At 51.6% G+C, this 15,572-nt stretch overlaps 2 protein-coding genes across 3 annotated transcripts in view; one reads left to right on the top strand and one right to left on the bottom strand.

The window, feature by feature from the left end:
• Positions 1–459: 459 nt before the first annotated feature.
• TMEM37 (transmembrane protein 37) lies at positions 460–7,900 on the top strand. The gene is made up of 2 exons (XM_066346671.1): positions 460–545; positions 6,387–7,900. The coding sequence occupies exons 1-2, from the start codon at positions 525–527 to the stop codon at positions 6,957–6,959; spliced, it is 594 nt and encodes a 197-aa protein (XP_066202768.1). The 5' UTR covers positions 460–524; the 3' UTR covers positions 6,960–7,900.
• A 140-nt stretch (positions 7,901–8,040) lies between these two features.
• Positions 8,041–15,572, bottom strand: part of SCTR (secretin receptor) — a 93,954-nt gene continuing 86,422 nt past the window's right edge. The window contains exons 11-13 of one of the 2 annotated variants that reach the window (XM_066346669.1): positions 14,868–14,994; positions 10,613–10,654; positions 8,041–9,503 (exon numbers count right to left, since the gene is read on the bottom strand). In XM_066346669.1, the coding sequence (XP_066202766.1) occupies positions 9,333–9,503; positions 10,613–10,654; positions 14,868–14,994 (340 nt within the window). In that variant the 3' untranslated portion in view covers positions 8,041–9,332. The remainder of the gene's footprint in view (positions 9,504–10,612; positions 10,655–14,867; positions 14,995–15,572) is intronic. The other variant, XM_066346670.1, reaches the window with a different exon arrangement.

The raw sequence follows: 15,572 nt of genomic DNA, 5'->3' as shown, positions 1-15,572 counted from the left end.
CAGACTCCTCTCTGGACCCTCCCGCCTCCTCCAGACGCTCGACTCCGCAAGCGGGGCTGGAACCGAATCCCCAGGCCCTTCTGCCGGCTCCACCCGGCCCTCGAGGAATCTGCCTCCCCTGGGAGATGAGGTGTCCGAGGTTCGGAAGCAAGGGAGTGACTCCGGGCCCAACGTCAGCCGGGTCAGCGCTCCCCGTAAAGCCCGCTTCTCCTCCCTTGGACCCGGGGGATCGTACCCCTGCGGGCGGGGTCCTCGCTCCTTCCCCGGGAGTCGGCCTTCCGCCTCCCCTTCCTCCCCGGGGGCTCCTCCCGGCCGCCCGCTGACTCAGCGTAAACCGACCGCGGAGGGCGGTGGCGGGACGGACCGAGTCCGCCCGAGGTCGTTAATCGCTCGGCTTTGAAGGCCGCCTCCCTCCCGCCCCGCGGCCTCCCCGCTCCGCCCCCCGGGAGAGGTCGGGACGCGCGCGGGCGCCCGCAGCAGAGCGCGGGACGGAGCGGCGGGAGCGCGAGCGAGCCCCGTGCAGCATGACGGCCATCGCAGCGCAGGTAGCCCCGCGGGCGGCGGGGGGCGGGCTCTGCCGCCGGGGCCGGGCCGGGGCCGGGGCTTCGCCTCGCGGCCAGCTCCCGCGGGCGGCGGCTGGGAGGTGGGCGGAGTGCCCGCGGCGCCGGGCCTCGCCGCCAGCCGGCGGGGCTTCGAGGACGGTGGGCTGGCGGCCACCGGGGCTCCTGCGGCGCTCCCGCCTCTGCTCGAGGCTCTTCAAGCTCAAGAGGCTCCCAGCTGCTTTTTCGGTTTCTCGTTGGTGTCACTCGTTGAAGTGCCCATCGGCTCGGTTAGGTTCACCAGAGAGGTCCCTCCTTTTTAAAGAGGAGGTGCGTCTGGGTTGAGGATGGACAGAATCCACTTGCAAAGTGAGACTTGCCTCTGTGACCTGAGGATGCGACTCTGAGGAGCCAGAACTTTCTTACGTGGGGGCAAGAAAGACCATCTCCCGTCCACTAAACGGCGTTTGGGTTCTGGGAACGGGGTGGACTCGCGGACGCCCCAGAGAAAAGGGTCCAGTGAGGGGAGCGGCGCGCCTCCCGAGGTTTTGGGTTCTCCTTAGTGCAAGACGTTTGTGCTGGCCGGGGCCCAGCCACTCTGCTCGCTCGGGGTTGCGGCTCTCCGGGGGGGAGTCAGCAGGGGGCAGGGCCACTGCCCTGCGCGCCAGCTTCCCTTACGGGACACATCCCTCCCGATCTCGGCCCCCAGAGTCCATCGACGGGCCTGTGCTGACTATTGGAGGCTCCTCGAATCTGCATATGCAAGTATTCAGACCCCTACAACAGTGTTTCCGGTAGATACTGCTCCATCCAATTTTATAGGTGAGGTAACTGAAATTTGGAGGTGAAGGAACCCGTCCATGAGGCCAGCTAAGCGACAGAAGCGAGATTCAAAGCCAGGACATATTGGCTCCAAATCTCACTTGCCCTTTATGATTTTCTTGAACAGAAAACCCAACAACCCACAGCCCACCTCCCAACCCCTTCTAGCCTGGACACAGCTGCTGGGCGTGGAGGGAAGGAGGGGACCATGGTGCAGCGAATTCATCCTCTGTCCTGGGCAGAATCTTGAGTCATGACCATGGAACAGGCCTTGGGAAGAAGGGGACAGGCAGTTAGATTGTAGTTTCATCCCCCTAGGAGCTGGCTGTCCATTGGGGAGCGAGGCTTGTAAACAAGGATTTAGAAGGAGTATCTGGAAAGTGAGTGCTAAATTAAGAAGTTAGAAAACTGGGAGGAGTTGGGGGGGCTGCTTTGTGCTGGGCTAGGAGCAGCAGGAAAACTGGTAGCAAGGAAACCCCAGTCCCAGTGGAGGAAAAGGAGGGGGGAGGAGGCAGCTGAGTTGTGGGGAGGGGGAGAGATGCGTAAAGCCCAGTGACTCTACTCTGACGTGGAGCAAAGGCTGCCCTGTGAGGAATGGTGTGGCGCTTGCATGAAAATCATCCCTGCCACTTACTAGCCCAGGGGTCGGGAACCTATGGCTCATGAGCCAGATAGGGCTTTTTTTTTTTTTTTAATTTATTTTATTTTTTATTTATTCATTTTAGAGAGGAGAGGGAGAGACAGAGAGAGAGAGAGAGAGAGAGAGAGAGAAGGAGGGAGAGAGAGGAGAGAAGCTGGAAGCATCAACTCCCATATGTGCCTTGACCAGGCAAGCCCAGGGTTTCAAACCGGCGACCTCAGCATTTCCAGGTCAATGCTTTATCCACTGCGCCACCACAGGTCAGGCAGATATGGCTCTTTTGATGGCTGCATTTGGCTCACAAGTCTTTAATAATAAAAAAAAAATGTTAAAAATATAAAACATTCTCATGTATTACAATCCATTCATTTCTTACCGCTCATATTCATGGTTGCGGGTGGCTGGAGCCAATCACAGCTGTCCTCCAGGACAACACCAAATTTTTATTGGATAATGCATATGGTACACAGGTTGTTGTATGGCTCTCACAGAATTACATTTTAAAATATGTGGCATTCATGGCTCTCTCAGCCTAAAAGGTTCCCGACCCCTGAACTAGCTCTTAACCAAGGTGCTAGGAACTGTTCTAAGTACTTGGAGTGATAACTCGTTTCATCCCCACTGCCACTACAGGAGGTAGGTACTGTTATCTTCATTTATTAGTGAGGAAAGAGAGAGAGGGAGAGAGGATAACTTGTCAGAGGTCGAACACAGCTAAAAAGCAGGCTGGCTGGCTCTTGGGACTGTGTGACCACAGCACCTGGGTGGCTCAAAGGATGGTGGCAGGCCAACTTATTAGGAAACTATTGAAATTTCCAGCTAAAGATGAGGAGGGCATGGCCTGGGCCTGGGCAGAGTGGGTATGGGGGGAGACAAACATGGGGGCTGTTGGGAACATGGAGAATGAGTGATGAGCAACCCAAAGTGCCTACTTAGGTACTGATGGGGTCCTGAGGTATAGGGGAAGATAAGATCTCTGCATGGGACTCAAAGACCCCAGGATTTGTTCTATGGATCACAAGAAATCATTCATTTGGGTTTACAGATGAAAAAAGGGAAACATTTGCCCCTTTTTAGTGGAGAAAGTCAAAGCTCTAAGAGATTAAAGTGACTTGTCCAAGCTCACAGAGCTGGGGGCAGATAGGTCAGGGCAAGACTTAGCTGCCCGCTTATCCACTAGACCTCCACCGACCACACAGCTGCCCACTGGGAGAGGACTTCAGGCTCTGGAGCACTGATTGGGGTGCCAGAGCTGGGGTGTGGTGTCTGGTGGCTAGGAATGAAGACTCCAGCATGCATCATTATTGTTACTAATATTAATAGCTCTGGTGAAGTGGGAGCTGCCCATGTGCCAAGCACTTTTATGTACATGCTCTCATGTAATCGTTGGTCAGAGAGTTTTGTAGTGGGAAGGGGGAAAATGAACTGACATCAGCTGTCTTTCTTTCTGATCCAGGTGTGATATCTGAAGGTCTGGAGAGTAAAGTCCTGTCTGGGCTCAGGACAGGTGGGGCTGAGAAAGGAACAGGACGTGCCTGTTCTTAGACAGCGTGATGTCTAGGGTCAGGTTTCTGGGTCCTGTGTTCTTGTGAGTTATTCTCTGCATCTGAGGCTCTCCCATCCTAGAACCTTATCAGGCTCCAGGGGTGCGGTAACTTCGCCAGGTGCATTTATGGCTCCTGCTTTTCTGCAGGAGTTGCCAAGTCCATTTTGTAGGTGAGAAGACAAGGGCTAAAAAGGTCAAGAAACCACCCAAGGACAATGTCTTTAATGGTTTGTAGACACAGATTTGTTTCCTTGGTTTGTTTCTTAGCAGTAGAGCCATTTTTTTCTAATCCTTTTCAATACAGACTCCCAGATTCCCACTGTCTCCAATGGATAACAGGGACCTGCGGCAGCTGGAGTGCGGCCCTGCTTCAGCACCTGGAAGCCCCTCTAGGAAGCAAAGGGACAGAGCTCGAGAACCACAGCCCAGACTCCTGCTTGGGTGCTCGTCACAGTTCCCAAAGCTGTCTTTGTCTCAGCAGCTGTCAAGGGTCCTGACCCCTTGAGTATCCCTGTGGACTCTAATCTTTTTCCTCACCAGTAATAGTGAGCCCCTAACACCAAGGCCCTGTACTTTGAAGGTTGCAGTTGGTGTTTATTGGCTGAGTGCATCTCATCCATTGCACACTGTGCAATTGTCTGGGCAGCTGTAACAGGCTTTATTGTGATTTAAGTGAGTAATCTTGGGCAAGTCATCTGACTTCTGCATAACAGATTCATCTTTGCATAACCACCATCCCCCACACACAGAGCTTCCTATTCTACCAACCTCACAGGTTTAAGAGTAAAATAGGACCCTACCTAAGCAGAAGTACAGAAAGCAACCAAAGTCCTTATTCATATATGTCTGGGACTGAACTTAGCAGTAGTTCCTGCTCACCTCTGCACGTTAGCAGCTAGGTGATGTTCTTGCTAGGGCTCTGACCATAGGACTCTCCCAGAAGCGTGACTTTGTTCCTCATGAGAGGTATGGCCTGGGCTTGCCTCTGTGGAGGGTGTCCTCCGTAGTCCCTGTTCAGTGTCCCAGCCCTGGCTGTCATGCATAAGCTGTCTTGTTTTGCTACCTCCCAAACAGTGTGTAACCTGGATTGCTTCCACACACACTGGCTGGGCAGAAGTCTTCGGTTTCAAAGGAGCTTCAGATGGAAATGACTGTAGCTGCAAACTTGACCGTTCATTTATCCCATGCTGCTTCTTGTGCACCCATTGACTGGCCAGTCTAGTACTGTGCCAGGTGCTAGGGACACAGCAGTGTCCTAATGGGAAGCCCTGCCCTCTTAGAGTGCACAGTCTCTGAGTAAGACAATATGTAAAACAAATCAGAAGGGAATAGGTAACTTATGATCAGAATGGTGAAGGAACAAACGTGCCTGATGGGAAATGAGAGGAGGAGACTGGTCTGGGCAGGGTAGGTGGAAAAGATGTCTCTCATTTCAGCTGAGACATGAAGAATGGAGAGAAAGGGCAACCTGGAGAAGAGCTTTTCAGGTGGGGGGAAGAAAATCCTCAGCTTGTCCTAGGCATGGAGGAGGGCTGCTGTGCCTGAGTGGGATGGCCCAGGACAACGTGGGGGACGATGTCGGAGAGGGAGGTGGGGCGGGCCTGCCATGCTGCGGGCTGGATACGTAGTTTTACTCTGAAGTGTTTCTTGTGCTTTTGGGGCTGGTGGTTGGGAATGGCACCTGGGTGGTGTCTGTGTGCCGTGAGAGAAAGGACACCTCACTGAACACCCGGCTTAGCTTGCCAAGAGAGAGGGGGCAGGGAGGAGTCCAGCACCAAAACCAAGGCTAAGGAAGAGCTTCATGGGCTCCCCACCCTTCCTGCCAAGAACAGAAGGTCTGGTTGGCAAGTTCTAGGAGGGGCTAAGCGAGACTGAAGAGCAAGGTGCAAACAGCACTGCTGGGACTGAGGAAAAGAAGCTCACGAAACGGAGGCCGGGCAGCTGGGTGTGCACTGGGAGGAAAATGGGCTTGCACTGGGCAAGTTCGAGGGGAGAGGGAAACAACCATGAATTCTGTTCCAGTGACTTTTACAACCTTCCAGGCACTTCTCTTGTTTTGCTTACAAAGAAACGCAGGCCAGCTGTGAGCTCAAGGTCACAGTAGCCAGAACAGATAGGTTTGCTGCATTCTGAGGCTCTAGGATTTGCCAGTCAACAGAATTTGGATTTCTTTTCTTTTTTATTATTATTTGTGTGTGTGTGTGTGTGACAGAGACAGAGAGATACAGAGGGACAGATAGGGATGGACAGACAGACAGGAAGGGAGAGAGACGAGAAGCATCAATTCTTCCTTGTGGCATCTTAGTTCATTGATTGCTTTCTCATATGTGCCTTGACCAGGGGGCTACAGCTGAGCCAGTGATCCCTTGCTCAAGCCAGCGACCTTAGGCTCAAGCTGGTGAGCCTTGCTCAAACCAGATGAGCCTGCGCTCAAGCTGGCGACCTCGGGGTTTCGAACCTGGTCCTCCACATCCCAGTCTGTCACTCCATCCACTGCACCACTGCCTGGTCAGGCAGAATTTGGATTTCTTACTCTTGAAGATCACTGGAGACATGTTAGGGAACCCTTCGGACCTCATGAACGACTGGACAGACAATGTTTATAGGTCTTGAATGGGGAACAGGGAACACATTGAATGGGGGAAGGGTTCCCCAGAAAGGTGGGTCTGTGCTGACACGTCAGGAGGTGCCGGGAGGAAGCTGGGAGTCAAGGCCATGCTCCAGGCTTCATGGGAGACCGGCGCAGAAGTCATGGCTATGGGGAGGTGGAAGGTGTGTTCAGGTTGGAGGGGCTATGGCAGGGCTCTCCCTGACATACTGCCTCTGTGGTGTCTTCCAGGCCCAGAGGCTGCTGGGCCAAAGGAGGCCCCGCCGCTCCTTCTTTGAATCCTTCATCCGGACTTTCGTCACTGTGTGTGCTGCGCTGGCTGTGGTCCTGTCCTCTGTCTCCATCTGTGACGGTCACTGGCTCCTGGCTGAGGACCACCTCTTTGGGCTATGGGACTTCTGCACCAATGCCAACCAGACCGGGCCACACTGCCTCAGAGACCTGAGTCAGGCCCGTGTGCCGGGGCTGGCCATGGGCATGGTCCTGGCCCGCAGTGTGGGGGCCTTGGCTCTGGTGGTTGCCATTTTTGGCCTGGAGCTCCTCATGGTGTCTCAAGTGTGTGAGGACCTCCACTCATGGCGCAAGTGGGCCCTGGGCTCCATCCTGCTCCTCGTCTCGTTTGTCCTCTCCTCGGCGGGGCTTCTGAGCTTTGTGGTCCTCCTCCGGGGCCAGGCCACGCTCATCGGCTTCACCCTGATGTTCTGGTGTCAGTTCGCTGCCTCTTTCCTCTTCTTCCTGAATGCCATCAGCGGCCTTCACATCAACAGCATCACTCATCCCTGGGGCCAGCTCAGGAAATTTTAGGACCCCTCCAACGACATATGGTTCTACAAGGAAGTGTGCTCAAGATGGAACTTTTCCACACATGACCTCTGGTGGGGGCAGGTTAGAGGGGGTGACCTTGCAACTGCTGCCTCTAACCCAATAACCTTTGGGTAGTCAGCCAGAAATGGCCCAGGGGCCTTTGCCCACAGCCAGAGCCAGAAGGGTGTCTCAGTGCTACCAACCACTCTTAGCCAAATTATCCGGATGTAGATTATAGAACACATGTAAAAGTCCTTTTCTTGAATATTCCCAGGACGGGAATAGATTTGGAAGCAGCTCTGGCGACTGGTCCCGGGCTGGCTGCAGAGCCAAGTGCTGTTCGCACCTGTTTCATGGCTCTGTGCTGGGCAGGAAGCTGCAGGGTCCCTATAGCCCCCTGGGATCGCAAGGAGTGGATCCTTCTCGTGAAGGGTATGTGGTTGGTGACTAAGATTTTTCTTCTGCCAACCCAAAGGACCTTGTTACACATTTCTCTGCTTGAGCTATGGTCATGCCAGGGAGGCCGAGTTTACACTTCCCTCAGAATTTCTCACACCTGGTAGGTTTCCAAACAATTTTACTTGATTCGATGTCAGCCTTTTGGGAAACCCCATAATTCCTTCTTAACCCCAGCTTCCACCAGCTGGCTGTCTCCTCTGGGGACTCCGTAGGGTTTCTGCCTGAACTCTTTGAGGAGACTTTTTGAGCAAGCCCTCCCTGAAGCGAGTGCATGTCCATCTTTGAATAGGATGTGAGGATAGGACAGCATCAGGATACCATTTTGATCCTAAAATACATTCAGAGAGCACCTGTCTGGACCGCCTGGACCTTGGGTACAAGCATCCTGATGATGAGTGCGGGGGAAGGCGACGGGAACCAGTCAGGACCCTATCCTGGCCAGCAGATCCGTGGTTTGTGCATTAAATTGCCCCTTTCCAGTCCCCTTGTGTCCTCAGCCCACTTCATTCCACACTAGCCCCTTCCTGTTCCCCTCCCTAATGAAGTCTGTCCTTCCCTGGTTCATTCTGGCTGCCACTGATTATATGAGTTTGGGGTCACTGTGGTTCCTCTTTCTGGGTTGGGCTGGGTACCTATATCTACCTCTTGTGATTTTTTAAAAAAAATTTCCCCAAAATGCATCCTCTGTGGAGTTATGGACCAACAGGTGTTTTGGAGAACAGAGCTCAGTAACTATACAGGCTAGGTTCTTAGACCAGGAAGTGGGCACCTGGCCTTCTATCCAGAAGCATTCTACAAGGGGCATAGGGTGACCTCCATATCTCTGCAGATGAGAGGTGCAAAGGCGGGGAGCCAGGGCCCGGAGAGGGATAGTCCTGATCCAGGGCCACCCAAAGCCAGGACTAGAGCTGGACCAGTAAGATGCTCTTATCTGCACACTGTGGGGAGGGGTTCTTCACTCTGTCCAGAATGTGTTCGCCTGAGTGCTGCTAGCTTTTTTTTTTTTTTTTTTGTAAAAGGACTCAATGTCGAGTCCTCTTTAATCCTTACAAGGCTGGTGGGTAGGGGGTGTTGGTATTCAAGGTAACTGAGATGGGGAGAGGAAAGACTGAGACAAAATCCACAAGGGGATGGGGAGACAGGCCCTGGGAAAACAGACACAGCCTTGGAGCATGGGAATTTGAGACCAAAAGTCCTGGACTGGACTCCTGCCGCTTCCTTGCCTAGTAGTTGGGGGCATGTCGCAGGGCCTTGGTGAGCCTATTTTTCTATCAAATGGTGTCATGCGGTACCTGCCTTGGGAAGCGCTGGGTAATTAGCTGAAAGGGCAGTAAGAACGGAGAGATGCCTCCAGCTGTGCCATGGCTACTGAAAGGGGGCAGGGGTCTGCGGCTCCCCTGGCTTCCACTGTGGCTTGATCAGATCAATTCAGCAGTTGTCTTGAAGGCTCAGTTGAGAATGAGAGCTACTGGACAGGTGAGTTGTAGTGAGGGGTGGGTAGGGCCCCCTAGGGCCAAGGACCTTAATTTCTTATGTTTCCTGGGCTTCTGAGTTTGTCCCTAAAAACTAGACAGGGAATCAAAGAAGCCCCCCTCCTCCAGCAAGGGATAGGGACATGGACCAGAACATCCTCCCTCTCGAGGGCAAAACAGCTGACAAATACAGACTTCGTCTCATCCCATTACCACTTTTTCCCTTCTTCCTTCTAAGACCCCTGAACTGCTCTTCCCCTTCCCACTCCCTCCCCCATGGTGCCCCGAGTTCCTTCTGTTGAGTTCTGAGGACTTCTCACCCTCCACTGCAAGGCCAGGAGGAGAGGTCATCAGTCACAGGAGAAAGCATCTATCTGTGGGAAAGAGGGACCTCTCAGGACCCCGCTTGGCCTCTGTCCATGGGCGGCCCTCCTCCAGCCTCTCAGACGACGCTGGCCCTGCAGGTGCCCCGGCTCGTCTCAGAGGGGCTGGCCTTGGTGCTGTGGGTGAGGCCACTGTTGCCACTGCTGAAGGAGTTGCTGAGGGCCACGGGGTGCAGGGGGAACTCACGCAGGTGCCACTGCCGCCACCTCTTCTGGACCTCCAGCTGCACCTGCCCCAGAGACCAGCCATCAGCCCAGGAGGGGAGAGCGAGAAGGACGCAGGCCCAGGGTCCTGCTCACTCCCCCGGGGCCTCTGCACTCGCAGGGGCCCTGCCACTCTTGCCCAGTAATCACACTTTCCCATCTCCCGCAGGCCACTCGGATTGACCAACTCCAGCCCCGAAGTCCAATAGGTATTGAGAGCCCCCTTCCCTGCACATGGTCACCTGTGATCTTACTATCTCTGCCCTGAAGTAGGGGCTTGTGATTGTCATACAAACTGCAGAACTCCAACATCCAAATCATCATCACATGGGACAACAGGACACAGTCCCAGGAAGCCACCCTAACTGGGAACTAATCTGAGGGCCAGGAACCTGCTCTTCGAAAGTTTCTTTTGTGAACCCCAGCTGCAGCAGCAAAACCTTCAAGGATAGGCTTGGTGCCTCATTTTTGGAAAACATCAGAAGTTATCCCCATTCAAGTGTGGTGAAGCTGACAGGTGGTTGGTAGTTACAGAAAGGCTTTCCTTCTGTGCAGTGTCGTGTTTAACTAATGATTACACAAGTTCTGTGTGTCAGGAACCTCATATCTGGACCCAAATGCTGGGCAGCAGCAAAGGCCTCAAGGTAAGTGTGCAGCCACCAAAAGAGACAGTGCTCACGGTGGTGTCAGGGCTGTTAGGGCATCTGAGTCACTCACTGTACAGATGAGGAGATTGAGGCCCCGAGAGGGGCAGTGACAGAGCTCAGCCGTCCAGATAGCAGCAGAGCTGTCAGCCTGGTGTCAGGTTGGGGTGCCTGCCCTTCCCTCCATTTCCTGACCTCCCAAGGACAAGAATCACCTGGAGTGCTTGCTCAATGCGTTCTTGGGCTCCAACCCAGGCCATTTTTGCTGCATCAGGAAGTGGGGGTGGGGCCCGCTATCGTTTACCCGCCCTCCACATGATTCTGGTGCTCCTATAAAGCTGTGAAGTGAGCTCTGACTCTGAGAAAACAGGCCGTGTCTGGCCCCAGCCTCCCCTGCCCACACCCCACCACCCTTTCCAGGTAGTTGCCTCTGACCCTGAATCCAGTGGTGGGAGCTCCCGCAGGCATTAGGGCAGCCCGGGCGCACTCACCTCCCCATTGAGGAAGCAGTAGAGGACAGCCACCACCAGGCCCTGCGGAGCAAGCAGAGGCAGCCGGGCTTAGTGTAGGGGCTCCAACCTCAGCCTCCTTCCCCAACCTCCTCTTCAGTTCTTTAATTACTAGACCCAGGCTCCCTCCCACCCCAGGCAATGTTCCAGAGCCTTCTCAACCTCTCAGCTCAGGAGGAATTAAGGCTCCCTCTTCTGGGCCTCCACAACATCCTAGTTGAGGACAAGCACAGGGACCCTTTTGTGTGCGGTCCCCAGTGTCCAGTGGGCCTCGCACACATGTGGTGTCAGTACCATTAAAATGAATGATGGGCCACCCAGGAGAGTCAGGGAGTGGTGGCTCCTGAAGCATGTCCCCTACCTCAAGAGGAGGGATTTGGGCCAGTCCATGTGAGACCTGGGCCCTAAGAGGGCTAATTTGTAAGGTAGGCTGGGCCTTTTGACTGGAGCTGCCATCTTCCAGTTCTGTGTCAAGATGACTGACACAAAGGGAAAGGGGAGGGGCTCCCACTCTGTTCTCCAGCCTTTTACAAAGCATGGAGCTCCTCCTTTGGCCACATACAGGTGAATCTACAAGAAACATGGTATTGTAGGCTTCAAAAAGGAATGCCTCACAATGTTCCCATGGCAAAAGTGGAGAAGTCGCCCTGGTCAGGTACTCAGTTGTTTAGAGTGCCATCCTAATACATTGAGGGTTCGATCCTCAGTCAGGGCACATACAAGAATCAACCAATGAATAAATGCATAAATAAGTGGACCAACAAATCTATATTTCTCTCTTTGCCCTCCCCTAGCTCTTTCTCTCTAAAATCACTAAATTAAAAAAAAATCATATATTGTTTAAAAAAACTGGAGGAGCTTACATTGTGACCCAGCAAGCAGTGGGCATTGTTAACAATCAAGGGTGAGATTCCAGCCAAGAGCATGAATGTATGTATTGAGCATAGTGAACACTCTAAGAGCGGGGATGGCTTCCCGAAACGTGTGAAGGAAAATGATCAGAAAAAGAAGGGAACCAAAAAGAAAAGTATTTGGATTGAACTGAAGCACTAGTCTGCCCCACCCACCTGGAGAAGCACACAGAACGAGTAGAAAGGAGCCCGACCTGCCGGAACCCATTTCCTATGAATTAATGCATGACAAGTGTAAAAAATAAAAGACCTCTGTACTGTTAAAAATTTTCTCTTAAGAATAGAGTAATAAATTGACTAATGGATATGGATGGGATTTCTTTCTGGGGTAATAAAAATGTTCTAAAATAAAAAAATTTTTTTTCTCTTAATTGAGCACAAGCATGGTGTCCTCACCCCCAAAGAAATATTTAAAAAAATAAATGATAAGCTGGAAATCTGGAGATATTTAAACATGGACAACTATTCAAATGGAAAAATAAATGTGTGAACATGTGGTCAGAACACACCCTGTGTGCACAGCCTGCTCAGCCAGCAGTGGGTGTGACCTCCCTGCCTGACGGGCACGGGCACCTCCCTGGCCAGGGGCCTCAGGGCTGAGTCAGCTTGTGTTCCTCGCGTGCTGCCCTGGCCTGGTGGGGGTCTATGACTATCAGGACCCTCCCTCCCTGGTATCCACAGCTCCTGTTTTTCCGATGGTGTCTCCTGGGATTTTAAATACTATATGACAGAGCCTGACAAGTGGTGGTGCAGTGAATAGAGTGTTGGCCTGGGATGCTGAGGACCTAGGTTCAAAATCTGGAGGTCACCAGCTTGAGTGTGGGATCCTCAAAATGATACCAAGGTCACTGGCTTGAACCCAGTGGTCACTGGCTTGAGCAAGGGGTCACTGGTTCAGCTAGAGCCCCCCATACAGTCAAGGCATGTATGAGAAGCAATCAGTGAACAATTAAAGTGATGCAACTACGAGTTGATGCTTCTCATCTCTCTCCCTTCCTGTTTCTGTCTAAAAAAATGTGTACACACACACACACACACACACACACGGCAGAGGTAATGGTATTGTGTGTGTGTTCTTTAAGCCTACCTTTTACAAATACATACTAAAATATTTACATTGGAAATAAAACAATGTTGTGGATTTGCTTAAAATGATGAGGAGTGGAGGCTGGGGATGAAGATGAAACGGGCCAGGGAGGCCACAGGTGATGGCTATGCAGGAGGCTTCACTGCTCTTCACTTTTGTATATAGAAGAAATTTTCCATAATACAAGTTTTAAAAATATGTTATATATATCATAAAATAATACATGTTTGTATATGACCAAAGTTCCTTTAAAAAACTAACAAACTCTTAAAGACCCCTCTTCTTTGTAAACATTTCTATGGGAACATTGGAAAAGTGCTCTTGGTTTTCTCCTGATAAGCCATCTCCCCAGAGGAAAGCCCAGTAGTCTTTGGGTAGTCCACAACCCCAACTCAAACCCCAGCTCCAATGGGCAGGAAGTCCCCTCCATGCAGGGGGGCAGACCTGGGCCTCCATGCTCTGAGAGGTCACTATCCACTCTGTAAGCTGGGTCAAGGCTGTTCATCTGCTGAATGGGCCACTGCAAGCCCAGCCTCCCCATATATTACAAGAGCAGTGAGCCTGAAAACTTCCTGGCCCAGAGACAAATGATCATGAATGGCACAAGAGGCTGAATCTTCTGGAGGTCTAGGGTGCTTTCGGGGGCTCTGGGTAGAAGAGAGGCTCAGAGAAGGGCAGCGAGGACAGTCCTGGGGACAGTCCAAAGGCGTAGGTTAGGGCTAGACCTGACTCCACTCAATCGTGTGTCCCCAGTGATGTGTCCTCCCTGGAACCTGACAATGAAAAAGGGATGATGTTGGCCCAGCCTACCCTCTGGGGATGGCGGAGGCTCTGAATGCCCTGTGGGCCAGGCCAGCCTGCTGCGGAGGGCTCTGTGGGATGATCAACCTTGTTGAGGACAAGCTGGCTTCTTTAGGAAAACCCATTGGGAAAAGTGTCTCTCAGGCCCCACAGCCTATCATCACTAGGCCTTTCTTGGGTACTCCAGCTTGTTTTCATCTGTGAATACTGGAAATCTTGAAACAATTGTGTTTCTGTCTTTGCTCTGGCTACTGGACTGGAAAGCTCCAAACCAAACTTATCACTCACATCTTCCAACTTTATAGAAGTTGATCAAATCTGCTTCTGTGTGGGAATTCTTTGGGCTTTATTTTCTTTTTTCACTGATCCTTCATCTACTTATTTTTTGCCCTCTGTATGTTTTTCCTGAAAGCTGCATCACATTATAGCTATGAGTAAATAAATAACCTTATGAAGTTTGGAAGTTACTTCTGTCCAAACAAACATGCTTACTTTTCTTTTTTAACCTCACAACATCTTGTTGAATTAATAAGTGATTTCTCCCTTCTCTCTCTCTCTCTCTCTCTCTCTCACACACACACACACACACACACATACACACACACACATTAATTTAGAACACATCTATATATACTAATTTAAGAGAGAGAGAAAGGGCGAGAAAGAAAGAAGGAGAAAAAGAAAACAATAGCCTGTTTCTATATGTACCCTGATTGGGGATCACACCTGTAACCTCTGTGCTTCAGGACAAAGCTCTAACCAACCGAGCTATCTGACTACGGTTCCCTTCATTTTTTATTTCTTTTAAGTTGGTTTGTATTTTTGTTAAGTTGTGTATGCACATGGTTTCAAAGAGTCAAATGATTCCTGTCATGAAAAACAGCAGCCTCCTGACACTCCCGCCTCCATTTCCTGTTCCTCAGAAGCAATAACTTGGAATGTTCTTAACTGGTTCTCAGCAACATGCTGATGTTGCTACTTCTGGATTTTTCAGTTTGGGGCATTTTTATGGACTTCCCAGTAAGAATATGAGGATGTTATCCCTTGAAACACCTTCCCACAATGCTCATCTTCCTGCCTACTTTCTGATGGCTCAGCCACCACTCACCCTCCTCAGGGCTCACACTGCTTGACTGCGTAGATGTTGTTGAGAGTTACACAATACAGTGTGCCAGGGTTACTGTTCCCTTCTGTTTTCCCTGCAATCAGTCTCTCTCTCCTCAGTCTGATCTCCCAGCCCCATTTGATTGGTGGGCACTTGGGTTCCCCTCAGGTCACATGGTACAGCGAGGTCCTGCCCCTGCTTTGCTTGGGTCCCTGCCAAATGAGGCACCCACCTTCCCGAACTGCACTGCTGAACTCTTTCGGGAAGATCTGGCATGCTGTCTCTATGGCCTCCATGTTTCTCCATGTTGAAGTCCCAGTCCCTGAAACTTACCTGGAATGAGCCAAGGGCCAGTTCAAAAAACAGCTGGACTTCCATGGCATCATCTGGTGAGAAGGCGAAGATGATGTAGTGGACACCAAAGAGGGGGATCAGCAGGAGGGTGGACTTGGCCAGACGCCTGGGGACACAGAGATACCCTGCCGTTTTCTGCCCCTTACCCTGCCGGTGGGCACATGGCTTTGTACAACCACCTCACCTGTTTGCAGAAGGCTTCACAGCAGTGGCCCTCAACTGTTTTGTTGTTAACATTTTATTTCAGAAAATTTCAATTTTCATGTACCCATCACTGAGATATAACAGGTATCAACCAGTCCTAAAACTTTCTGATCGGCATCCCTATACCAGTACAAAACCCTGCACATGGACCCAGTCAAATAGCTCTTTATTCATACATTACGTGCATATATGACTGACACTCTAGGTCTAATAGATTCTCAGCAAAGCCAGTATTCTTATTTGTTTGATAATAAGGAGAAGGTCTTTCACTTCCTTCCCAGGTTAGATTTACCGATTGTAGCAAACAGAAAGACAGGCTGCCCAGTTTCATCTCTGCCTCCAGAGGTCCTGCTGAGATTTCCTGTCTCCTTGCTCCCAGAGCAGTGTCTCCTGTCTCATAGTGGACCCACCCTCCTACCCCCTTTTACACTAAATTTGGAACTCCATGCCTGGCACCAGATGGGTGAACAGTTGGTACTC

The sequence above is a fragment of the Saccopteryx leptura genome, chromosome 7, assembly GCF_036850995.1.
Source record: "Saccopteryx leptura isolate mSacLep1 chromosome 7, mSacLep1_pri_phased_curated, whole genome shotgun sequence".
In the NCBI taxonomy this organism is placed as follows: domain Eukaryota; kingdom Metazoa; phylum Chordata; class Mammalia; order Chiroptera; family Emballonuridae; genus Saccopteryx; species Saccopteryx leptura.
Note: the sequence above shows the minus strand (reverse complement) of the source record. Positions and strands in the feature narration are given on the sequence as shown.